The sequence below is a fragment of the Homalodisca vitripennis genome, chromosome 6 (genome assembly GCF_021130785.1).
Source record: "Homalodisca vitripennis isolate AUS2020 chromosome 6, UT_GWSS_2.1, whole genome shotgun sequence".
Classification (NCBI taxonomy): domain Eukaryota; kingdom Metazoa; phylum Arthropoda; class Insecta; order Hemiptera; family Cicadellidae; genus Homalodisca; species Homalodisca vitripennis.
This window is the reverse complement of record NC_060212.1, coordinates 64033167-64060554: the sequence shown is the minus strand read 5'-3', so window position 1 is coordinate 64060554 and position 27388 is coordinate 64033167. Positions and strand designations below refer to the sequence as shown.

Genomic DNA, 27388 nt, shown 5'->3' with positions numbered 1-27388 from the left:
GTCTAACCATGCATTTAATTTTGACGATAGGACCTCTGACGGCCGACACCACCTATTTGACGTTGGTATATTAAAGTTCAGCTTACAGAGCATCTGTGTACAAAGTTTCATTGCGGGCACTTGTTTGGTTTAGTCTCAGGAGCGACTTTTATACGAGAACGCCCCGTCTAACGGTGCATTTAATTTAGACGTTAGGACCTCTGACGGCCGACACCACCTTTTTGACGTTGGTATATTAAAGTTCAGCTTACAGAGCATCTGTGTACAAAGTTTCATTGCGGGCACTTGTTTGGTTAAGTCTCAGGAGTGACTTTTATACGAGAACGCCCGTCTAACCGTGCATTTAATTTTGACGATAGGACCTCTGACGGCCGACACCACCTATTTGACGTTGGTATATTAAAGTTCAGCTTATAGAGCATCTGTGTACAAAGTTTCATTGCGGGCACTTGTTTGGTTTAGTCTCAGGAGCGACTTTTATACGAGAACGCCCCGTCTAACGGTGCATTTAATTTAGACGATAGGACCTCAGACGGCCGACACCACCTTTTTGACGTTGGTATATTAAAGTTCAGCTTATAGAGCATCTGTGTACAAAGTTTCATTGCGGGCACTTGTTTGGTTAAGTCTCAGGAGTTACTTTTATACGAGAACGCCCGTCTAACGGTGCATTTAATTTAGACGATAGGACCTCTGACGGCCGACACCACCTTTTTGACGTTGGTATATTAAAGTATAATTAAAGTATATTAACGGGAATTCTTTGTGGTAAGTAATAAATACGATTAACTGTGTAGATTTTGTGAAAGATCGTTTTTTAATAATTAGTTTTATACTATTTATTTCAGATTTTGAATGTTTGTTAGCGCCTTCAGATTGTTGACTGCATAATTGTTGCACGGAATACAGACGGACGATAAAGTGACGCTAACTAGCCGGTTGCCTGCTGGGTGTCTTTCGGAATACACCATAGAGTAAAAATGAAAACAAAGAATTGGAAGCACACACAAACGTAGCACCAGATTTTTTTTTTTCAAAGAAAATCCTTGACGGTGCGACTTCTCTTACACGCTACATCTAATTTCAAACGTATAAAACATTAAAATACACATATATGTTACCTCGATAAGTTGTTCACTATTAAGGTTAATTCACCATGTATTCAAGTTAAAGAAAAGTATTTTGTGTTTTAGAGAATTTTGATAACCAAAAATGAAAAGAAATGCACGTTTTTCTTGTTGAAATTTACGTTTTTTCCATTTAAATAATCATTACTCAAAAATGGACAGTAAAAAACATTCTTATGCAGCATTATTTGTTATATGTTTCTTGAAGAATAGTATGCTAAAAATTGAGCAAACGAAGAATTTTAGGTCCCATTTTACCACCCATTTTTCGCATGTTAAAATTGTCATGTAAAATTCACCGTAAAAATTCTTTATCGATACCTACAGTTTCACCAATTGCGAGAATATTTAATCAACGGTCAAACCGAACCCATGTTTGTCTCACATTTCGGGGCATATTTTCTTTGTTCTTTGACATAGTTCACCAATTGCGTGAATACTTAATCAACGGTCAAACAGAACTAAATTATCGACTTTTTCCTCTGTTTTTTAAATTGAAGGGCGACCTGGCCGCGAATCATCTTCAGCGTCTTCTATGCCATCTTAAAACGCTTTAAACATTGAAAAAAAAACATGGCCACGATATAGACTCACTAATATACAACTTTATATTACAAGTTTCAGTAGCAATTTTTCCAAGTTTAAAGTGAAATTTTACAATAATTCACTTGTGTCTCTTTATGTAATGGTCACCCGTATGTCAAATCAATTTTTCAGAGCAAACGGCCTGATCAGAAATGCTTAAGAATTTGAACATTGTAATTTCAAAGTTAAACATATCGTTCATCCCGTTTTGGTCGGCCTTTTTTCTAGTAGTTAGACAATATTTCTATATTTATATGATAAGTAAATAGTAAAAGTATGTTTCCACTGAACATGAATTGATGTAACTTTTTATATACACCAATTTAAATTTGATGGTTGGTGAAGAAAATTCTATTATACTGATGCAATTTTGGAGTTTGGTAAACTAAACTTGTTTTGTGAAAAATGTCAGTATCTATAAGATTCTTTTGAATTCCATGAGAATTGAATCTAAGTGGTTTATGGCAAAACTGTACAATAAAAATACAATGGTGTATAGCAAGATTTTATTGTTAAATATTAAACGTTGCTTAATGCAAACACAACTTTTTTTCCCGTGTCTTGTCGTCTGCTAAACAACCTTGTATCTAAGAAGATAGTGTGAAGTAAAATCCTATCACAACAACTAAATTTATCCAGTAATTGTTGGAGAATTAATATTGAGCCCTCTACACCTATACGTGTGGGGCTTTTAAATTGCTGAGAGAGATTGTGTATGCAAAAATACGAATCGGTATCGGTTAAATCTGAGTTAATTCAAAATGGTTTTTGGAATTGTGTTAGTATTAGTTCCAGTTGTTGTTGTTCTAGGTCTAGTCAGAAAGTACAGAGAATCCAGTTGGGGAAAATGCAAGGATTTCGAATCTTTACAGGGTAGAGTTTTTATAGTTACTGGGGCTAATTCTGGCCTTGGAAAGGAAACTGTGAAAGGATTGGCAACCAGAAAGGCTAGAATTATCATGGCCTGTAGAGATATGGATAGAGCTAAAGCAACGATTGAGGACATCAGAAAAGTAGTTACAACTGGAGAGTTGGTAAGTTTACAGTAATGTTGGGAAATTATTAGATCAACTTCAATTCCTTTAATATTTTAGTATGACTATCAGGCAGTTCCCCTAGAAAGTAAGGTAGTTTTATATAAGTCACTTGTTACTAAGTATAATACCCGAGGTATTAGTGAAATTAATGGCCTGATTTGCTAATCAAAATTTCACCATTACTAACTTGTTCTGCTCGTTCTTCTGAACACAATTATATATGGTTTTAGGGGGCACAAAATAACTGTTACTTAATAACTGAAATGGAAATGTCATTTCATTTTTTGGTGTCATAATGATTTCTGTACTGTGCTTCTTGTTATCTATGATTTCCAGCGTTATCTGTGATCAGAACAACTTAGTATAGAACCAACAACGACTCGTAGTAGCTTTTACTGCCTAGTGGATAGCTATGGAGCCCATCTCTCAACTACCACAGAGACCAACTCTAATACCATCAAATTCGTCTTTAAAGTCATTTAGTTATTTACATGTTTTAGTGTGGATTATGTGAGCAGCCACAATATTAAAACACTAATTTATTCCTTTTTAATGAGTCATATATGAGTTTTTTCAGAGTGAGAGTATGAGTTTGTTGTGTATCTTGTGTTATTTTTAAATCGAGGAAAGGTATTCGGTACTTTGGGATTATACCGACCACACCAGTATGAAGAACACAAAAATATAAATTTATAGAAACAAACATGATAGAACGAAAAAACAACTCTTTAATTACAAAATTACAAACTTACAAGCATTTCCAGGTATTGTGATCGGTATTGTTGTCGCTGTTATCTTATCTTTCTCGAGAATCCCGATTACGGCAGGCCGCGCGGCATCACATGATTTGCACGGTACATAATTGCCTTTCCATTACAATTAAATTTATATTTCTGATCAGCCCCTCTAGAATTTGATATTTTACTGATATGTACTAAGCCCGCGCTGATGGCCGGAGGCACTCGCATTTTGGGTGGCGGAATGTGATCAAGAATAAAAACAAGTTTTGAGTGTTTTTTCAATAAAGAGTTTAGTTTGGTAATGTTTGTTTTTGTTGAATTTTTGTGTTTGGAGAAAAGTAGGTAGAGGTAAAACACGAAAGTACAACAAAGCGACGTGACTCTGCAATCACGTTATCTACTAGACCGCTCGACTTTGACGTCTGTCTGAGGATGGGGAGGGGTTTGCGATAAGACAATTACTGTTTTATATTGACGAAATATTGTTTTACGCTAATCTAGTATTCAGTAGAAGCAAAATGTCAAATAACGATTCATGTCTAGGGGTGGTCGGTATAATCCCAAAGTACCAGATATTCTTATGTGATTTTAAGTTACCAGTGGTTTGTAAGTAGATTGTACATGTATACAACATTAGGAAGTAATGATTACGTTAGTTTTGCTATTTATTAAACTTGTGTTTGTTTTTTACACTATTTATTTGTTTGTAGAAAATTTGGTAAATTTTTGTTGCAGTATTATCAAGTTAACTTTTATCTGGTAATAAGATTTGCATTATTAACCTATTGCAATCGTCTTCTTGAACAAAACAATATAAGGATTTAGGGGATCAAAATGATAAATTTAATAAAGAATTTTAGAGAATTAAAATTCGAACTCCTTTTTTTGCAAGATAGTAGGAAGTAATGTTTTTGTGATCAGACCCTCTAGAATTTGATCTTTTAGTGATAGGTAATACCTCAAGGGATGTTTTTCATTTGTCGTCTTCTGTGCTGCGCCGTGCTGATGGCCGGAGCACTTGTTTCAGGCCAATATTTACTTTTATCCTCAAAAGGTTTAAATGCGCTATTCTCGAAATGGTCTCCGACACAATGAGAACGGAGTTCGTATTCAATAAGCCATTCTCTGTTGACTTCTACTCCAGAGATGAGTGGAAATCGCAAGATAACATCCCAACAATAAGAAAGAGCTTTGTCTGGTACACGGATGGCTCGCTTATTAAGGGTAGAACTGGATATGGAGTGTTTAGTCAATCCCCTAGAACTGCCCTTAGCGGCAGTTTGGGTCGGAACTGCTCCATATTTCAAGCCGAAATCTATGGTATCCTAGCCTGTGCCAACCTAGGCCTCACCAGAAGGTACCAGGGAATGAACATCTGTATAATGTCAGACAGTCAGGCAGCTCTTAAAGCTCTTGACTCCAACAGCATTTCATCCAGGCTTGTGTGGGAGTGCTTTAACACTCTCTGCAAGCTTGGATCACGCAACTGTGTGCGTCTTGGTTGGGTACCGGGCCACACAGGCATAGGTGGCAACGAATGCGCCGACAGGCTTGCCAAAAGCGGAGCAAGCATGCCATACACCGGTCCAGAACCGAGTTGTGGTATAAGCAAGTCAGCCGCTTACCAAAGTATAAACAAATGGTCCAGGAAGACACACCGCGTGCGGTGGCAGAGTCACCAAGGACAAGCACTCGGCAAAAGACTGCTTGCCGATTCTAGCTCCGGATTCACCAGATGGCTGATGGGGCTGGGCAGGGATCGGGTTAAGCAAGTGATTGCCTTGATCACTGGACACGGCCACTTCAGGAAACACCTAAACACTCTAGGTTTACGAAATGAGGCCTCGGAGTGTAGACTCTGCAATAAGTCTGAAGAGACTGCAAAACACATAATACTGGACTGTGAGAGACTGGGAGCAAGGAGAAGGGCTCTTTTCGGTGACAAACAACCAGGCGACGAACCAGATGCTAGTATCGGGGAAAAGCTTCTTAGCCTAATTAAGGGCACGAAGATAGGCTTACCCCTCTAACATCAAAGGGGCACACAATAAGCTCAGGTTGACGTGTGAGGATCTATGAATCCACCCCAATATCCCAAAGGAAAAAAAAAAAAAAAAAAAAAAAAAAAAAAAAGGTTTAAATTAACAAAAACTTTTTAAGTGTTACCACTTAATATAAAAAAATTACTAAATCTTTCAAAACTTATAAGTATCATAGTGGCAAAATATGGTTACTGACGTATATAATTACACTTCTGAGGAGGAGGCCATTGAAAAACATGTGCCCCATGTTGGTGCCATGATGATTAAATTAAATGATCTTGCTGAACAGTTGGAATTGTTTCATGACAACCTAACATCTGCTTAGCATCGCTACATGCCTCTCAACGACAGCTAAGAGTTGAGATCTCATCACAGAGCTTGTATTTTCAGAGAGGAGAAAGCAAAATCACAGCAAAGGATTAATAGTGGCGAGGAAAAAATCACAGGCAATTTGTGATGTTCATAGAGGTGCTAGAAGCGGACATCAAATGTCTGTGCTTAGTTGAGACAAGCGATTTTTCACTTGATTTTTTCCAAGAGGTTTTTCTGTAGCATTTTTTAATTGAGGCTTGACTCATCAATGTTATAGAGTTGATCTGCTACAAGTTTATTTTCTGACACAATTTTTTAAAACTTTCTCTTTAGCAGCATCATCATCGACTGATAGTTTTCAACCAGAAATAACAACTTGCCTAACGCCGTAAACAATTTTTCCATAGCTAAAGCCAACCTACTTGCTGTAAACTTAGTTTCTTTACCACCCAATATTTTGCGCAACTGATTTCTTTTTGTTTTAAAATAGTCTTTGAAAGTGGAGTCCCTTTACGTCTTTCATGGTAAAACCAAACCCGTACAGCATCATCAAAGAGTTCCAAGTTTTGGGTTTTTTTTTACACTTTTGTGATTTTTATAGTATGTTCATTTTTAACTGTTGTTATTGAATAAGCTTTGAGATATTTTTGGTTTTTTCTCAGTCTTAATGATTGTTACACAGCATCTGAAACGGATTCAGATGCTAATTTAGCAACTGATTTGCCTTTGTTCAATCTTTGTAAAATATATAGTTTCTGCACAAAATAAGTTTTCTCTTCATACTTGTAGCCATTATTACTCTTACAATGTGACATTCATTTCTACTACTATAATTTTTAAAACGATAAGACTAAATGAAACTATAGCCTACTATACACCAAACAGGTCAGCAGAAATCTGTCAACTAATCTTAATCAATAAAATGAGAATGACTCAGACAAAGAATAGTACTGCAGACGTCTGCTAGAAAACAAAAACTAACAACAGATAATGGTGGCATGATGCTTGGCTAAAAGTTCAGATAAACATAGCCAGATGACCCAGACAGTTGGATGATAAGAGGTTAGATAATAAAGATGTTACTTAACTGTTACTGTAAAACTTAGGCTTGCTGCTTGGTTTTCTAATTAAAAACCTGATAATGACTTCCACTCAAATCCAAGAATTTTTATTTTTGGGTTGGTATATTTTTCTCATTAAGATGTATGTTGTTGTATATGTACTGTATTTACAAGTATTTGAATGAGAAAATTAAACACATTTATTATTATTTATTACAAGTGGCCTTAGTGGACCAGTTCACTGCACAACTGTGGCATAACTTCAATAATACCATCTTTAATGAAAGACAAAAATATCAATGACACCTATATATTCTTTAGATCTAGTTAAGGAAGCATTTGAGTTAAAATTCAAAGTAACAAATAAGTTATAAAATATAACAATAATATTAAAAACATAACAATTTAATTCAATTATAATACATCAAGACAGACTAATTAACTTTATTTAATTAAATTAATTTACATGCTTATGTTACTAAATTAAAACTTAACTATTACAAAGATATACAAACAATAAATTAATAATAAAATCTATTTAAAAAAATATTTTCTTCCACAATGCAAAAATGTAATAGCCCAATCACGGTTTTGATTGCAGGTCCTTGAGGTCTATTGAGTGATGCTCTAATCTATTACACTTCCAAGCACAGTTAAAGACAAGCGTTGTTATTATAAGTGTTGTATATAATCGTAGTAGCAGAATCGTGGCCTGTGTATTTGTTTGTCTTGCATTGTTGACGTTATAAGAGGTTATAAATTCATGTTCACTGATTAAATAATTACTCACTACGTAAACAGGTAAGGTAAATGCACTGATATGGAACTCTAAGCAATGTTCACTGTCCTTGCTGTGCAATATGAAGCTCACTACTAATGGATATCCTAATAAACAAATAGTCTCCAACAATCTTTTATCCACCACACAAAATCCACCAGTTGCTAAGCAAGGGCCTCAGGATGCTCAGAGAGAATCCTTTACGGCCATAGGACTGCTGACCCGAAAAAGTTGACCAAAGGTAGTAGTTACAGATCTAGATCGGTTGGGCTGTTTTGTTTGATTTTCATACTCAATAAATGTCCTACGAATACTGAGGAAATAACAGGTTTGCCTGGTCAGAGCCCTGGATGACCAGTTTACACTTGGTAGGCACCCAACGCCAAGGCTCTGTTTGTGATGCACTTTGCATCCCTGAGGCATGCCTCGCTTACGTATATGTGGTGTGATTCTGAACAGACAAGCTAAGACTATGCCTGAACTGGCAGCACTACTGCGAGAACACCACAATCGCTAAGTGCACTTACGGAGCATTAGCCTAGATCCTGGTGTTTAGTTTATAGCAGGGTCACCTCGGGCACGACCCTTGACATACGTTAATCTGAACCAATCTCGGATATCCTCATCAGTCTTGAGCGACATCAGAGACAGTGTTACCCATGGAACCAATCAGCTGATTATAAGTTGGTTAGTGAATTGAGAATAACTGCCTGGGCAACACATGTACCCTTTAGTAATCAGCTGTTCTAAACTAAACTAAAATACCAGCATAAGATTAACTTTGGAAGCCCATGGAGCAGAGATCTCTTGCATGATAGCAATGCAGGAGTGAACATTCTTTGTTAACTTACTACAAAGAGTTTCCTGTTCCAGATTCCCATGGAAGTTGATTTGACATCCCTAAAGTCAGTTAAACTGTTTGCTGAAGAAGTCCTGAAGGACTTCCCTCAAATACATGCCCTAATCAATAACGCAGGAGTGAGCATTCCCGTCACGAAGCAGCAGAAAACTCAAGACGGATTTGAAATTCACTTTGGAGTCAATCATCTTAGCCATTTCTTGTTGACCAATCTCCTCCTGGATAGGTTGAAAAAGTCAGCACCAAGCCGGTAAGATAGCAGAAAAGTTATCTGTAATTGAAACTTTACCTTAAATTGTTAAATTATACCGTATTACATAATTTTGTGTTCTAATAAAAACTAGTACTGAAGGAACCAGCCAGTGTGAACTGTGGCTAGCGCATGCGCATAAGCTACTGTTCCCTCTCCACTACACACTAGAGCATGTGGTACAGTCAGTGTCTAACAAAAGTAGTGCTTACTTAACTGTTTATCAAAATTTAACAGGCCACCAATTTTTATGGAGATAAGACATGCGAGCGAGTCTTTGTAATAGGACAGGTAGACATGCTAAACATCGGTGTCGGCTTTTTTACTACCTGTATGAAGGTCGTTCCGCGAGAGAGTTGTTGGTGGGTGGAAGGGGACGGCGCTGCAGATACGCTGTAAGCACTCCTCTTTCCACGGTTCACGCTAGCTGACTCCCTAATTGTACACTTGTTTGTTTATAACTGTCTGATTACCTAAAAGGATTCTTTTTCAATAAATGATTTCAGTCAATACAAAACAAGAACTGGCAACCCGTCAGTTTTCAATATTATCCCTCATATAAATCAGACAGACAGTAATAAATTTATATAGTTTTTTACAAGTACTTTTCTTACATATAACGAAGGTATGGTAGGATGGGTTGATTCAATTTGAATTCGTGGTGGAACAACCGAGTCTTCTAGACATAATGTAGTTATGGTAGGAACAGTTGATTTAATTTGAATGTGGAATTTTGCTCCAGTTCACCTTCATTTTATTATTACTCCTGCTAATAGTTAAATACAACAGAATAGTTTTAACGCTTTGGACCCCAAGCGGTCGATTTTTGGACGTCTGATAAGTATGCTCAAAAGACCAAACGGTCGATTTCTGGACGTTTGTAAACCACGCTAATAGGACCAGGTGGTCGATTTCTGGACGCCGGAATTTTGCTATTTTTAATAAGTAATATAATAATGTTAGAATTTAAAATATAATTTTAGTGTATACTTTAAACCATACACACTTTGTTAAAAGTATTAAGGATATTAAAAATATTGTTTTGAATGAACTACAAAATATTACACAGCAACAATACAATAGCGCTGTCAGCTGATCACTGCGTACTGTGTAGTGGCTCGCCTTGCCGCCGGGCGCCAGCTGTCTACATGTGTACGTTCTGTCCATTTGTTGTTCTGTGTTTTCGAGTAGTAATGTTTGCTTTTGTACTAATAATTTTTGAGGGAATTGTGATGAAAATGGCATATGAGAACTTGAGAACAAGTGAACTTGAGGGAGCTAGATTCGTCTGATTTTTCAATTCCATTTGATGACGACTCGGACGCAGATCCCACCTATAACCCTATTCTACAACCTTCAAGATCTGGTCAAAACTACAAGCAATCAAGTAAAAATAATCTAGATTTGCAGTTGGTGCAAAGAGGGCTGCCATTCTCTTTGCTTTGGCAAACGTGTGTAAATAGTGCTCCGAGTGAAAATTGTTTGTACATAGTGTATATACTCACTCGTATTTTTTCACTTTATGCCATTGCAAACAGTACATTTTATTGACTTATGCCTATTTTGATCTTCACTATATTGTAAAATAAAATAAGAATTTGTATAACTCCAATTATTTTTATATTTTCGATGCTGTACTGATATTTCCGAACAACAACTTTTTTATTGCTTTTGTAGCAGCATGATAAATTTCGTGTAATTTTATTATTTGTGTTTCAAATAAGTTAAAATTTGGTACACATGTAGAAAACAATATTCTCTGTAAAATAAACTGGTTTCCCATGGTTAAAAACTCTTTGGTTTTTTTTCAGTAAAACATAATTAACTAAAAAAATATTAAATAATTTTGTTATTTTATTTTAATTTTTTTTTATAAATGCAAAAAACGAGGGTCACATAAGACAATTTGGAGTTTTACCTAGTTAGGCTGATTTAAAATGTACATTTTGACACCAAATGCATAATCATATGCCTATAAATACATTTTTATGATTTTTCTCTTGAACCACTTCAAAACAGCATGACTGACAACTGAACAGTTTTGGGAGCTAGTCCACACAGCAGGTATTACAGTATTGGGCAACATCCATTTTAGGGTCCGGTCCTTAAAGGGTTAATTTAAAATGTTTTAATAATATGTGACAGTGAATGCAGAGTTGTAATAGACACGTTACAATTCAACCACCTTGTACCAGAACAGGATGATTGACATTGATAACCTGAATGTTGGGAAGGGTTTCACTGTATCATTGGCATTGTTGTCAAAATACAGAAACAATGAGTATATGCATTGTATTGCGGAGTTGTGAGCGTGTTGTCCACCTTGCACCAGAACGGAGTGATTGACTTTGACAACCTGAATGTTAAGGAGGGTTTTATTGTGACATTGTCATGGTTTTCAAAGATACAGTGATCAGTGGATGTGTTGTATTGCAGAGTTGTGAGCGTGTTGTCCACCTTGCACCAGAACGGAGTGATTGACTTTGACAACCTTAATGTTAAGGAGGGTTTTATTGTGACATTGTCATGGTTTTCAAAGATACAGTGATCAGTGGATGTGTTGTATTGCAGAGTTGTGATCGTGTCGTCCACCTTGCACCAGAACGGAGTGATTGACTTTGACAACCTGAATGGTGAGAAGGGTTTCACTGGCAAGGTGAGGAACCCCGGTTACTGCAACAGTAAACTCGCCAACGTCTACCACTGCGAGGAACTGGCCCGCCGCACAACGGGCACAGGTGTGGACGTGTTTGCCGTCTGCCCAGGCTTCTGCTACACTCGACTGTTCCGTCACTCGGACATTCGGTGGTATCAGTACGTCATATTTCTGCCCATCGCGTTTTTCTTCATGCGCTCTGCCACACAGGTCTGTCTCTAATTATTACTTTGCTACTTATTACTTAATCATTCATTATTAGTAATTTGGATGTAAAAATTATGGACTGTACAAAATTTGGACCATCCAACATCCGGACTGTAAAAGTTTTTTGGAAATTTGTTTGATTTCTGATTTTATATTTGAGGAAAAATTGCATAAAATGAATATTAGTTTAGTTGAGATGTAATAAAGTGAGTGAATGATTTGCTGTCAACTCTAGATAGGAGCTATGCACAAGAATACTACAATAATGGATTTAATTATCAACTCCATGTTTGTAACTGTTAGAGTCAATGACTGCCAATTTTAGTGAATTTTTATGTTTCATATATTCTGTTTTTTAGTGAGATTATTTTTTTGATCTGGTAAATCTGTGGTGAGGTCTGAACTAATCCAGTTTGTTAACCCTTTTAGTGCCAACGTCCGTATATACGGACGTTTGAATAACTACCGAAGAATGCCGACGTCCGTATATACGGACGTTCGGAGTAAAAGTCATACCGCAATAATTTTTTAACTTGTTCTAAATTTGTTGGTATACAAACAATCAGAATGAACCAATCTACATCAAAAAAATAATAATAGTAATATGGTAAGGTTAGTCAGGTGTTTAGCCATGATAGAAATGGCCGTAATTGTTGCATCAGACAAAGTTGTGTCAGCTGATAGTTCACGTCTAACCTCTGGTTTGGTTGTTTGTGTTGCTGCTTCCACGGTGTTTGTTTGTTGATAAATAGTTTACTAACAATGTTTTACTAACATGAAAAGTAAACTTCAATAAAATAAAAACCACATTTGTGTGCAAACGCTGTAAAAAAGGATTGCATCCTTATGTTTGCCTCACCATATTTGTGTTACCGCCTAACTATAATATCTATTTACAAAAGTGTGTAAATTTTGTTGTTGATATTTTACAAAGTGTACATTATTTTTTAAGTAGAAAGTAGTTTCAGACAGTTTTTAATGGTTTCATAGTGGAAAATATGTACTTTGGGATTATACCGACCACACCCAGACATGGTGTTATTTGACATTTTGCTTCTACTGATTACTAGATTAGCGTAAAACAATATTTCGTCAATATAAAACAGGAATTGTCTTATCGCAAACCCCTCCCCATCCTCAGGTCAAAGTCGAGCGGTCTAGTAGATAACGTGATTGCAGAGTCGCGTCGCTTTGTTGTACTTCCGCGTTTTACCTCTACATTTCTCCAAATACAAAAATTCAACAAAAACAATCATTACCAAACTAAAACTAAACTCTTTATTGAAAAAAACACTCAAAACTTGTTTTTATTCTTGATCACATTCCGCCACCCAAAATGCGAGTGCCTCCGGCCATCAGCGCGGGCTTCGGCGGCTGCCCCGCGCTGATGTCAAAGGAAGAAAAACATCCCTCGAGATAGTACCTATCAGTAAAATATCAAATTCTAGAGGGGCTGATCGCCAAATATAAATTGAATTGTAATGGAAAGGCAATTAATTATGTACCGTGCAAATCATGTGATGCCGCGCGGCCTGCCGTAATCGGGATTCTCGAGAAAGATAAGATAACAGCGACAACAATACCGATCACAATACCTGGAAATGCTTGTAAATTTGTAATTTTGTAATTATAGAGTTGTTTTTTCGTTCCATCATGTTTGTTTCTATAAATTTACATTTTTGTGTTCTTCATACTGGTGAGGTCGGTATAATCCCAAAGTACCGGAAAATATTATAAGCTTTATAAAGAAGCTAAATAGTGTAAATAACACAAAAAAGTGAAAATGTAACTTTCTAAAAAAATTGACATGATTTTTTTGGTTTTTGAAATATTAATCAAAACTTTTTATGTGTGTATTCAGTTTTAATTCCTCTTTTAAGTGATAGTATGTGTTATAGTGAAATAATTTTTTTAAAGTACTATTTTTTATGTGAAACTGGAAAAATATAAAAACTGTAAGTAAAATGTCTTTTTTTTAAATTTTGTTAAGTTAATTACATTTAGAAATATAATTTGCTTTATAGTTTTTTATAAGGAAATTTATTTTACTGCAAAACAATGAAAAAATTGGAAAAATATCTCAATATTTGTAATTTTTACAATTTTTTTTTAGTAAAACACTGCAAAACGGCTGAAATAGGCCTGGCATCCTTCAGTAGTATTATGTGAAAAATCACTGGCATTTCTCAGACCAACTTTTGATTTTTTGTCTGGCACTAAAAGGGTTAATGCTCTCATGAGACAAAATATATCGCTTTATAATAATATAGATACAGTTTCGTTATGTTGCTTTACATTTATAACCACACTGTCTACAATGATATACAAGAGTTGTATGGTAATAATCATATTTATAAATAGTTATTACTGAATTATTTATTGTTTTAATATATGTTTTTTCTACAGTGTATGTTTAAAACTACAGTACATACTATTTTTTTATAAATGACAAAACTGAGCGATAAGAAAATAATTTTATTTTCATCAGAAAGTGCGTATTTAACACATTGACTACGGTGGATGCACACTGTTATTATCCCTCCACAATCCTAAAGTCGGTACATGACTCATATCGCAGTGAAGGTCACTTTTCTACGCATTTGTCACCATTGGTGAGGCATTTATTTTATTGAACAGCACCCCAATGTCAGCTTTAGTTGAAGGAACACGTCGGAAAGGTTGGACTGTAACGTGGATGCTCGAATTGTTCCCATGCATAATTTAGTATCATTGGCCTGTGGCCAAATAAAGCAAACAAATGTCACAACTGCATGTCATTTACATTGTTTAACCTTTACTGAATTGATCTACCCAACAGTTTCACACATTTGATTACAATAATTACCAGTTGTATGTTTCTCACACTCAAAACTGAAAACTTTTAAGCAATCATAACCAACAATAAGATTGAAGGTGTTTTATTATCATTAGGTAATATAGATTAAAATAGACATTGTCAATACACTCATTCTAGTGATAACATTGATCTAGTAATATTGGTTAATTGATAAAAGCTGAAACTAAAACTAAAATAAATAACATTAGGTTAGGCTGATAAAATCTAAACAAATACAATAACCAATAAAATTTGTGATATTTAACAGTAAAATAATAAAACATTAATGCAGTAATATCACAGGCTAAATAGTCTTGTATGGAACAAAATGTTATATTTTTAACTATTTACCTAATTAAATCTATTCAAATTAACAGTTCAAGCTTCTTGAGAAAGTTTATTTAAATTTTTTTTTTTAAATACTGATTTTTTAAGATTTACAACAATCTTTAATCTATAAGTAATAGTCATCTATATCATACAATAGATGGTCGAGGAGGAAAAGATAACTGGTCTAGTTATTGTTTGAAGTCTGGTGGCTCCTGCACGAAAATTATCTTGCAATTAAAAATGGTCAAAATTAGATTATGTTGAAATCATTGTAGTTTTAATTAGAAGTTTTGCAACTAATTTTGGTGTTCACCTTCTTCTTCAAAATTAAATTAACTACAAATTGATATCCAATTTGTTTGTAATATCTATACAGTTTTTATATAAAGCTAAAAATACATGTAGCAATTTTTTAATACACTTGGCTTTTGAAGGCAGTGACTATTTTAGCATGTTTTATTTATGGCTTTACTTAAAAATAGACATAATTTAGTACATCAAACCAAAGATTTTAAAAGTAGTGGAAAAATATATATGTATACTAAACCATTTTCTTTATATCACATGAGGAAAGTTAATTGAATATGATGTTGCCGTAGTTTTAGAGTGACATACTAAAACAAAAAAATCGGGCATATAATAAATTAATACCCTGTATTAGCAGTAAAGTTTGGATACATATGTATAGCCAATTTGTATGGTTGCAGAATGTCAAATCAACACACAACATAAAATTGATATCCATTTACAGTAAAAACAACACATGTAATGTATGAATATTACAATACAATTACATGAATTCCGTATAAAACAGCATAAAACCGTAAGTAAATAAATAGCTAATAATTGCACAATTTTACTGACTTTACTTCAACATGCAGTAAAAACTGTCTGGATCCTGCAGTTTATCTTTGACATATAAATGACTTTGAAGTACATCATATACAATGTTATGATAAGTGACCTTTTGTTTCCTAACTAAGATAATGACGTATGTCTAGAAATAGGCCTGTACTAAGGAAATTGAATGGGTCTCATATATCTTGGGTTAAACTATTTAGGAGGGTATTCCATAATTTGGTCCAAAAGATAAGATTGTCTTGATTTGGAAATTAATTAGCTTTTTAATTATAATATTTTGTGCATCCCTAGTTCTAGTCTTGTACAGGTGAATATTTTAATATGTTCAGTTGTAGCCATATAAAGCAATGTCTTACACTAGGTTCCCTCTAACCGGTTACATCGGGCTGGAGACCTGACCGGAAAACAATTTGGCCAGATCAAGCGATTTGTTCTCTGAAACTCGTTATATTAGTTTCCTGTAATTAATTATATGTCACACGTTGGGAAAACAAGCATAATTTATGAATATGTATTGTAAAAACAGTGAACGTCAACACACCAAAAAAACTCTAGACAAACGGAAAAAATTCGAGACTGTACAGGAACTGTAAAGCATTTACGTTACAACAGGTCCATAGTAAAGAGTCACAGAATTTAGTTGAAACATTGCCTATGTTCATTTTCAGAAAATCACGACCGGTTTTTAACAATGTCTTATCAAATAGTTATATGCATACTGTACTAGCATCTGATCGGAAGAAAAATTATAAATCAAATACTTTATAATATCCATTGTATAAAAGGAGTGGCCTAAGTTAATTTTAATAAATGCTTCACATAAAGAACTTGGCTCAGCATGTGAAGTAATTGACAAGGTGTGTATATATATATTATATATTCTCTTCAAGCAGTTTAAAAGAAAACTACAATTATTTACTGTACAATATTTTGTTGTAATTACAAATTTATCAGGTACACTGTATAAACATACACTGAATAAAATAAACAAACAAAAGAAAAAACACCTCATAATAAACTTTCTAAATGTAAACAACAATTTTAACGTTTAAACAAGTTTTGATTAGTTGTTAATAATAACATAATATAATATAATTTTTAATTTAGGTAAAATTGTAAATCAGAATCTAAGGTTCAAGTGGGGAACAATAATTTAGCGAATGTTAAGTCCATATAGTTGTTTCGATTAAACACATTGGAGTCTGGCTCGCTATTTGCTGTTTTTATAGCCTGGTCTGCATTAATGGGTTTTCAGATTTTTTTTTTAGAAAACTGTTAAATATTATGTATATGATATTATATTTTCTTGAAAGTTCTATCTTTCCTCTTTAAATTGATATGTAAAACTGTATTCGTATAAAATCTAATTAATTTTTTTAAATTTCAAAACTTACCTTTTTTGAAGAAAAATAAAAACTCCTGCATGTCTTGTGTTACTTGAAAAGTAACTTTTGAATAAATAAAACAAGTAATTTCAATTTTTTAAAGGCATTTACTATATACATATTTACAAATAATTTTAATTGCCAAAAAAATTTTAAATGCTAAAAAAATCACACAAAATCCTTTTTAGTGTGATACTCTTCGAAACAGTCAGGTACGCAGAGTGCCACATTACAGTCCTTGCAGTAGAACCTGCTGAAATCCGGATCATCATCGGTGTCATCATCAATATCAGAGTCCGTATTTAACTCTTAATTCAGCTAATATACTGTCCTCTTCCATTGTTTCTTGAAACGCGCGCCTTTCCATGATTGTTGTCGTAGACAGACTGATGACGCGCCAGGCCACGTCAGTCGATAAACAAAAGCCTCAAGCGGGTATGACGTAGTAGCGCCTAGCGGAATTTGTCTGAACTAACCAACAAAGCTGGCTTTCTAATGCAGCAGACGGCACTCGAATATCACTTGGGCAACTCTGTATATCAATCGGCAAAGCTGTGCTTGAGTCACGCTCGAGCACCGGCCGGGGGATTAAACAATGGCGCCTGAGTCTGGCTCGAGCGTAGACTCGAATGTGTATAAGTTGGTGTGCCAATTCATTATTCCTTAGATTCAAATCATTTCGAGAGCTATTTTCACAAGGTTTGATTTTGCTCATACCTTTGAGTTTATAGCAATCCTCAAAGCTTTTGTTATGGTGAATAGCGTGTAAGGCTACTGTTTTTTTTTTTTTCGCCTTTGTGATTAATAGAAAAACAGTGACCGGTCATTCTTACCCGCAAAGAATTTGAGGTTTGCCCAATGTAGTCCTTGGGACAAAACCTACAGGTTAGCTGGTAAATTGAATTGTTGGAGGTACAGTCCAGTTTACCAGCTACTGGATAAGTTTTCTTAGTGACACTACTTTGGAATTGATCAGTCTTATCCATAATTTTGCAAATACCACAACGTGGTTTATTACATGGTTCACAGCCAAAAGATAAATTTTCAGAATTTTATCCAATATGAGTTTTGGACCTTACAAGCATATTCTTCAAATTTGTATGTATATAAAGAATATATAATATATATATATATATATATATATATATATATATATATATAAATATATATATATATTATATATATATATATATATATATATAGAATATACAGTATAGTAAAAAAGTCCCGGAACGGTTTTTAATATATTTTTTACCAATATAGATAAAGTAATGAGACTTGGTTAATATCAATAATAGCCATAAATGTATAGTTTTTTAAGGTATTAAAAAACTTTTTTATCCCTTATGGGGGACGGCCCACGAGGAGTCAGACAAAATTCTTAAATAGCAGCATAGGTCGAGTTTTATATCAAATTAAAGGTCTTAGTTAGTAGAACACATTGCCGCAAACCGGACCTCAAAAGGTTTCACTCTAACTGAAATGGCGGCGTTTTAAAGTTATTCGTCATTTATCCAAATAAGTCCATTCTCTTACATTAAGATAACATTAATTTAATAATTAGAATTGAAAATTTTTAGTACTTACAGTTATAGAAAGTGTTCAAAATGTTGTCCAAGTTTCTCTTGGCAATAGCCCAATCTGTGGTAGAAGCCTTCAATAACTTTTTGAATCATCTCAGGAGGTATTTTGATGAGTTTCCTCTGTTATGCGGTAAATTATTCTTCTGTGTTGGCAGGCTTAGTTTAAAAAAAAACCCTTTGTTTTAAATAATCCCATAAAAAGAAATCAAGAGGATTTAGATCAGGTGATCTAGGTGGCCACTCTATTGCTCCCCTACGTCCTATCCAACGATTGCGAAAACTCTCTGTCAAGCAGCGCTCGTACTTGTAAAGCATAATGAGGTGGTGCACCATCCTGTTGAAACCATACTGTGTTATAACTTCGACCCAACACAGCACGTAAAGCCAGTATAATGGTTTCTCTCAACATCAATTCATATGTCACCCCATTCAAATTTCCATTGATTATGAAAGGTCCAACAATATGATTGCCAACAATCCCAGCCCACACGTTAACTTTTTCAGGTTTCTGGGTATGGCTTTCCCTCATCTAGTGAGGATTGTCGTCGCTTCCAATAAACGACAGTTATGCCTACTTACATCGCCATGAAGTGTAAAGGTAGCTTCGTCTGAAAATACAACTTTTGCTAAGAAATTTCGATCTTGTACATATCTATTCATCATTGTCTCACAAAATTCCACTCTTCTGTTCCAAAATCGTCTTCCAAAAGCTCCTGGACCAATCTGACCTTATACGGATAATAGTGGTTTTGTTTTAAAACGTTTAACACTGAAACATGGCTTATTCCGTGATTAGTTTGCTGCGGTTCTTGTTGATGTGTGTGGCTCTTCGATGTGAAACTTTGTAATACTTCTATGGATGTATTTTCGTCAGTAGCAGATAAAAGTCTACCACTTCTTGGACGGTCTTTAACATTGCCGGTATCTAGAAATCGTTGGACTGTTCTACAGACGGTAGACTTTGATATTGGTGGCCGGTCCGGAAATGTGTCATTAAATAAATGCACAACTTCGTCATATGATCGTACACGGTCACCATACCCCCTCATCATAAGCAGGTTTATTCTCTCAGTCTCAGTCAGAGACATCCCTATCACAAGATTCACAACTAGTCACTGTTAACAATTAAATTAAACCCAATCTACACTTTACAAATCTTAACTTAAGATCGACTTTGTAACAGCTCATGAGGAAAATTAAGTTTCCCTGTCTAAAAAACGCATTCTACCCTCAGAATGATAAGATACACAGTTAATGACCCTGCAGTTGCACTTTCAACAGGAAATGTCAAAAACAACTTTCACTGAATAGAAAGGATGTAAATACTAATGAGTTTTCAAGACCAATACAGCAATCCCGGAAATCCCATTGTTGCAATGAATGTTGCCAACACAGAAGAACTACCGGTAATGTCATCGCATCACAGATAAATGACGAATAACTTTAAAACGCCGCCATTTCAGTTAGAGTGAACCTTTTGAGGTCCGGTTTGCGGCAATGTGGTTTTACTAAGACCTTTAATTTGATATAAATCTCGACCTATGCTGCTATTTAAGAATTTTGTCTGACTCCTCGTGGGCCGTCCCCCATAAGGGATAAAAAAGTTTTAATACCTTAAAAAAACTATACATTTATGGCTAAATATTGATATACCAAGTCTCATTACTTTATCTGTATTGGTAAAAAATATATTAAACCGTTCCGGGACTCTGTTTACCATACTGTATATACAGGGGTGTCTATAAAAGAACTCCGGGGTTTAAAAAATTAATATTTTTAAAACTATAAAAGATAGCAACATTCGATCAATTCCTTTGAAAACAAGCAGCTCAAAGAGTTTTACTCATACCAATTGGGAATGTTTCTCTCAATAGTTGGCAGCACTGCGGAGCGTTGACCTTGAAATGACGTAGCGGCTGCGGCAGGCAGTCAGTGTCGTCTGGGGACTGCCGCGCTATGGCGACCCCTCAACAAAAGGCTCAGTGTGTTATTTGGCTCATAGAAAACTAACTCTGTTTGTTACTGTACAAAAGAAACTTTCGACGTAGCTATGGAGTTGACCCACCTACAGACAAAACAATTCGTCAGTGGTTAAGTGCGTTCAAGGAAACAGGAAGTGTTTTGAAGCAAAAGTCGCCGGGTAGGCCGCGTGTGTCTCAAGATAAATGTAGATAGAATCCTAGCTTCATGCACTCGAAGCCCTAAGAAAATCGGTAACAAGGGGGACGCAGTCTGGAATTGGGGGTTACCAAGATCAACAGTCCCATAAGGTAATTCATAAAGGACTTCGTTTTAACTGCCTATAAGATTCAACTTTTTTACACCATATCAAACCGGCCAGACAAGGTTAAGAGATTCGACTTTTCTGTTTCCATGCTGGCTAAAATTGATGAATGATAATGATTTTTTTTAAAGTGTGGTTTTTTAGTGATGAAGCTAACTTTTTATGTGAACGGAACTGTAAACAGGCACAATTGCAGAATTTGGGGTTCACAGCCGCCCCCCATGAGTTTATTGAGTACGAACGTGACAACGCCCAAAGTGAATGTTTGGTGTGCTCTTATGCATGACAGAGTCATAGGTTCCCTTCATTTTTGCCGAAAGGAATATCAATGGTGATGTCTATTGTGACATGTTAGAGGAGTATGTTTATCCTCAGTTGGATGACATTGAGGCGGAGAAAGGTTTAGTTTACTTCCAACAAGATGGGGGCGCCGCCACACTTCAGTTTGCGTGTGTGCGTGAGTCACTGGAACGCTCGTTTCGTAACAGGTGGATTGGAAGGGAAGGACCTATTCCATGGCCACCAAGGAGCACTGATATGACTCCGTTGGACTTTTTCTTCTGGGGCATATCAAGAATCTTGTTTATGCGGAGAAATTTCGAAATGTTCGCGATCTCAGGGAACGAATAGTGAATTGCGTGGCGTTCCGTTCCCCCAGACATGCTCGCCAGGACGTGGGAAGAGGTAGAATACCGTTTTCGATGTGTGCCACTAACGGAGCTCTCACATTGAACTTTACTAAGTTGTTAAAAAAATCTTGAAAATGTAAGCTTTCTACTCATGTATAAAACATGTATGTACGTTTTTTTACTTTATTAAAATATTTTGTGCTTAAAACCCGGAGTTCTTTTATAGACACCCCGTATATATATATATATATATATATATATATATATATATTATATATATATATATCATATCATATATATATATATATATATATATATAATATATATATATATATATATATATATATATATATATATATATATATATATTCTGTGTATATATGTATACAGATGAGAAAGTTTAAATATATTTATAATTCTTTATTGTTTTTTTAGGGCTGTCAGACGATCCTGCACTGTGCTGTGTCTGAAAGTCTGAAGGGCACGTCAGGACAGTTTTACAGGGATTGTAAACCGTACAAGTCCACGCATGCCACAAAGCCTGAGGTTGGGCTCAAGCTCTGGGAAGTCAGTGAACAGTTGGTTTCAAATAAATTGAAGGAATCTTAAATGCATTTTAAATCTTAAACATAGGATTAGTTTTTACGTTTAGATTACTTAAAGCAGGTAGAGAACGTCCAGAGCAATAGCTTTGGTGTTGAATTGAGTGAATTGATTTTAAATGTATGGTCAAATGATTTATTACAAATGCACAGTTTGAAATAGGAAATGTGAAATATGCTATAATTCCCACCACCTGTGAAATGTCACAGATCGTTAGTTAGTTTTTTATGTTTAACGATAGTAAACTGACCATGTAACTAGAACTCGTACTGTCAGACATATTTCCTGTACAGTACACAAGTCCCCAATATACATCACATGGACAGTATAAAATGAAAGTGTACACATTTTAATATCAATCATTTAATGTACAGTAGGTATGTACTTATGTGCAATGTCTTTCCATTTTCAAATGATTTGTATAAGTTTAAAGGATTTTATTGTTTATTTTAACTAGCTCTCACTGTCACAACAATCAGTTTCCTAATTATTTGAAGATTCCCTTTCGTGTGTTGTATTTATGTATTGTACAATACATAGTGAGTCTCCCGCTTTTTTACACAGTGAGTCATCCTGTACATTTTCTGTACAGAATCATCCTTTTTTTCCGATAATTCTATAGACCTGATTCAATTACAGGGCTGAATTTTACCAATGTAAATATTTTATAGAGAACATAAACTTCAAGCAGACCTGATTTTCCTTCCTGTGTGTTGTAGTTTTAAATAAGTCATATCAAAGCAATAACGAAGGTTACAGGACTTTTTAAAAATTTGCCATCATTAGAGATAAACAAAATCAGTAACAAGAAATGTGGGTTAGCTATCCACCTGAGGAAGAGATCAGATCGCAGATATTGAAATGTAGTGTTACTGATTTATTGTTTCACTGAAGAACGACAAATGTACAACAAAATCTTATTACTTTCAAATCCTTTCGTTGTTAAAAAGGAATTTAAACAATAAAAAAGCCAATAATGGTTTGAACAATTAATATGTCCAATCATCTTTTTGGTAGAATATAATGCATTAACCAGGAGAAGAGCTAAACTCATAGTAAAACATCTATAAGAGCTATCCAGTGTTGATCCCATGCAAGTATCGAGGTCTCTAGAACTGGTAAACTGGGATTTTTCCTAGTATAGGTAAGTGTCCAATAAACCTGTCAGGTCACACTGCTTTATTTTACATGGAAATAAATAACTTGAAGTAAGGACTCATGGATATGTAAAAAATTTTACAAAAATGTTTGATCTCATTCTCTCTAGATGCAATGTAATAAGATTAAATTACATTATTATATCATTGGATGTTATTATATTAAAATCATTCCGATCACAGTAAATATTGTATTATTATTCCTAACTTCTATTGTTAATGTTATTGTAATAACATAGGTTATTGCCAGACATACCCAGAAGCTGTAAATCCATTCCCAATGTTTTGGGAAATGATTTAAAATATTGGGAAAAGATAAAACAGCATAACTAAATTAAATTAAAATCAAGTAAGTGTATAAAAAGATGTTCCCACTTTGAATTTACTTATCTCTTAACGAATCATCCATTACAAGAGATATTTAATAAATAGCAGCGGCTCTCTTGACCATCAGTAGAAGTCAAGGTTAGTGTTGTAGATTGGTTTGGCGTATCTTCATCAATGTGTAGATGAATTGGTACCGAGGTCCTCGCTCTCACATCTGTGAAAGAGATATTTAGCAAATAAATACAAGAGAATCTCTTGGCCATCAGTAGAAGTAAAGTTTAGTGTTGTAGTTTGGTTTGGCGTGTCTTCATCAATGTGTAGATGAATTGGTACCGAGGTCCTTGCTCTCACATCTGTGAAAGAGATATTTAGCAAATACAAGAGAATCTCTTGGTCATCAGTAGAAGTCAAGGTTAGTGTTGTAGTTTGGTTTGGCGTGTCTTCATCAATGTGTAGATGAATTGGTACCGAGGTCCTTGCTCACATCTGTGAAAGAGATATATAACATATAGCAGCTAATCTCTTAGACATCAGAAGTCAAGGTTAGTGTTGTACTTTGGTGGAACTGTGGAGCAACTGAGTTATCTACACAAAATGTAGCTATGGTGGGAAGAATTTATTAAAATTAAATGTTGATTATATCTCCAGTTCAACTTTCTCTTAGTGCAGCATCTGGAATCTGACGCTGTCACAGACTTGACAACTGGAATTTGGAGTCATGTTTGCCTGAAGAGATAAAAAATAGGCAAAGAAAAAATTAACTCTACATCTTTTTGACATCAGAGACACGTAAACTACAAAATATAGTGTAATCTATGTGATGAGGTTAGGGATGTTGCGATACTATCGATATCAATATATATCGATATTATCGTTTCGATATTTCCTATATTGATATCGATATAAGTTATCCGATATTATCGTGATATCAGAAGAAATATACAAATATCGGGGTTTTGATATCATATTGAATGAAAAGTTGTAATTATTTATTATTTTGGCTTTATTAGTTTTACAAAAGCAAAACTCAAACAACTTGCTTTGTTCAGTTGTTAAGTGCAACGCCAGCAAAGAAATTAACTTTGCAGATTAAGTCAAATGTAACCAGGCGATGTTTGGTTCAGTTAAGCATAATATAATATAGTTGCTTTTTAATAATGTAATTGTTATTCTTTAAACTCAATTTAGATTCTTATAGATTGATATTGAAATGTAAAATTGTAATTTTTATTCTTACTTTGATAATTGTTTTTTAATTATTGTGCTTCAAAAGGTTCTTAGTTAAAAAATGTTAAATAGAATAATTTAAGGAATTTCTTTTTTATCTTTAAATAATAGTTTATTTTTAATTTATTAAGTTGTACTTGTATTAAAAACATTATTTTGGAAATGAACTAGTAAGTTGTATCTTTAATTATACTACTTACACACACTCATACAATCAAAGGTTGTATACACCAATTTAATCATTCCCCTTCCCTTATTAATCGATATCGGTCGATATTAAGGATATCGATATTCGGATTCGATAATATCGGTATATCGATATCTAAGCTTGATATTGATATCGATAACAAATATCGGAACTAGCTTCATATTGCAACAACCCTAGATGAGGTATTCTAACTGTCTACATTTTTAAGCTCACCATTTGAGAGTGAGTTAAAATTGGCCATACTGCATTATATATATATATATATCTCAAAATTGGAAATTTATGTACATTCAGTGTTTTTAAGTTTTCTGTTGCATTATGAAATTTTCACTGCTAAACGTCTTTTCAAAATTTGTTATTATTCACACAAAAAATTACTCTACATACTCACTTGGTATTTGAAGTACAGGATTACAGAACACATTGGGTGAGCTACAGGTGACTTTGTATGTTTTACTCTTCTTGAATATCTGTTCAACTTCTTCAGTCAGCTTTTCCTTTTTCTCCTCTAACATCCATTGCAACAACCGAAACCCAATGTTTGATTCTGAGAAAAATCATATTTGGAATTAATGATATTCTCTAACTATTAAATCTACACTGGAATGATATAATATATAATGGCTACCTGTCGAAATACTTTTGCTACTAGACAATTATTAGAAAAAATTGTGTTTTTACCATTTTCCAATCAAACTGTTATTGTTGTTTTTCAAACACTGTTTTTCCTACAGTTCAATATCTATAACTAATTAATTATAAGACTGTATGTTTTCTGATAATTCTATATTCATAACATAGTTAAGGCGGGAAAGGTTGATTCAATCAATCAATCAATCAATCAATCAAAATGCTTTATTTACAATTTCATCAAGAAAATGTAATGGCGTCAAAATACAGAATTGTCTTCATGCTTCTTGCTTTACAAAATTAGTAGGTTTGTGTCATGGTGAAGAATTCCTCCAATGTGCATAGCGGTCGTTCCACCAGCCAGTCCTGTAGTTGTCTCTTCAGTTGTTGGGTGTTCAGGTTCTTCAGTGATTCTGGTAGTGCATTATACAGTTTACGTCCGTTGTACGACGGCTTCTTGCTGTACTGTGTAGTGTGGTGTAGTGGAAGTATGTAGTCTTTTGCTCGTCTCGTGTTGTAGTGGTGGATATTTCTCCCCTCGTCTGTAGTCCTGCTGGTGTGTTGGGGTAACAACAGAGTGTGGATATAGAGACTTATCACTGTTAGAATTCCTAGTGCTTTGAAAGATTCTCTACAACTCTCTGTTGGTTTTAGATCAGCAAGTGTTCTTATTGCTTTCTTTTGTAGGACTAGGATTCTATTTAGGTTTTGTTTGGTTGTGCCACCCCACACTATCAAACCATACCTAATGTGGGATTCAATCAAGGCGTAGTAGGCTGCTTTCGCTATATCGAGTCCTCCAATTCCACTTCATTCTTCTCACAACAAAAAACTCCTGATGCCAGCTTCTTGCTCAAATTATTGACATGAGTAGTCCAGGAAAGATCAGAGTCTATGGTAACTCCCAGTAATTTGGCTTCTTTTTCTACCAAGAGATCAGGAATTTTTGGTATCTCGTCCAGTCCGCCTACTAAAGTTTTATGCAGTTGTCTTTTTTTGGATTTATTAACCAGGTCGTTTTGGAGACAGTAGTGAAGTGTTTCTTGCGTTGATGATATTATGTCAGAGTGGAGCTCTTCAGCAGTATTTGTGGTTAGAAGGAGAGTAGTGTCATCGGCATACATTACAGAGTTATAATTTATGGAATTTGGAAAATCATTGGTAAAAAGGACAAACAGAAAAGGGCCCAAAACTGAGCCTTGTGGTACTCCTCTATTTGAGGGTTGAAAGGTGGATTTGAAGGATGTCTTCTTACCATTTGTTGATGTTTGTAATTCTACAAGCTGTTGGCGTCCTTCTAGGTAACTCGCTATCCAGTTCCCCGACCCTCCCCTGACACCTAGAGTTGCCAGTTTAGTTAGAATGAGGTCGTGTCCCAAGCAGTCGAAAGCTTTGCTATAGGGTTCAACCAGCAAAAACCAAAAGCTGCTACAAGTTCGCTGTCCTCCAGCTGATCTGTGACAAATTCAACTAGGCTGACTAATGCACTTAGTGTTGATCTTCCTTTTAAGAAGCCGTGCTGATGTTTTGTTAGCAGCTCTTGGTTTTGCAGATGTTCAGTCATCCTTTTTGATTGCAATTTTTTCTATTATTTTTGAAAATGTGGATATCAATGAGATTGGCCGATAGTTCTCTAATTTTGTAGTTGTTCCAGTCTTTGTGTTTTGGGTAAAT

The 27388-nt window shown here is 34.8% G+C and overlaps 2 protein-coding genes across 2 annotated transcripts in view; one reads left to right on the top strand and one right to left on the bottom strand.

The window, feature by feature from the left end:
* Positions 1 to 2366: 2366 nt before the first annotated feature.
* Positions 2367 to 23509, top strand: LOC124364399 (retinol dehydrogenase 11-like). The gene is made up of 4 exons (XM_046819844.1): positions 2367 to 2746; positions 8556 to 8791; positions 11363 to 11657; positions 21998 to 23509. The coding sequence occupies exons 1-4, from the start codon at positions 2474 to 2476 to the stop codon at positions 22169 to 22171; spliced, it is 978 nt and encodes a 325-aa protein (XP_046675800.1). The 5' UTR covers positions 2367 to 2473; the 3' UTR covers positions 22172 to 23509.
* A 39-nt stretch (positions 23510 to 23548) lies between these two features.
* LOC124365406 (cilia- and flagella-associated protein 47-like) overlaps positions 23549 to 27388 on the bottom strand; it is a 39077-nt gene continuing 35237 nt past the window's right edge. The window contains exons 14-15 of the mRNA XM_046821386.1: positions 25476 to 25631; positions 23549 to 23863 (exon numbers count right to left, since the gene is read on the bottom strand). Of these exons, the coding sequence (XP_046677342.1) occupies positions 23724 to 23863; positions 25476 to 25631 (296 nt within the window). The 3' untranslated portion in view covers positions 23549 to 23723. The remainder of the gene's footprint in view (positions 23864 to 25475; positions 25632 to 27388) is intronic.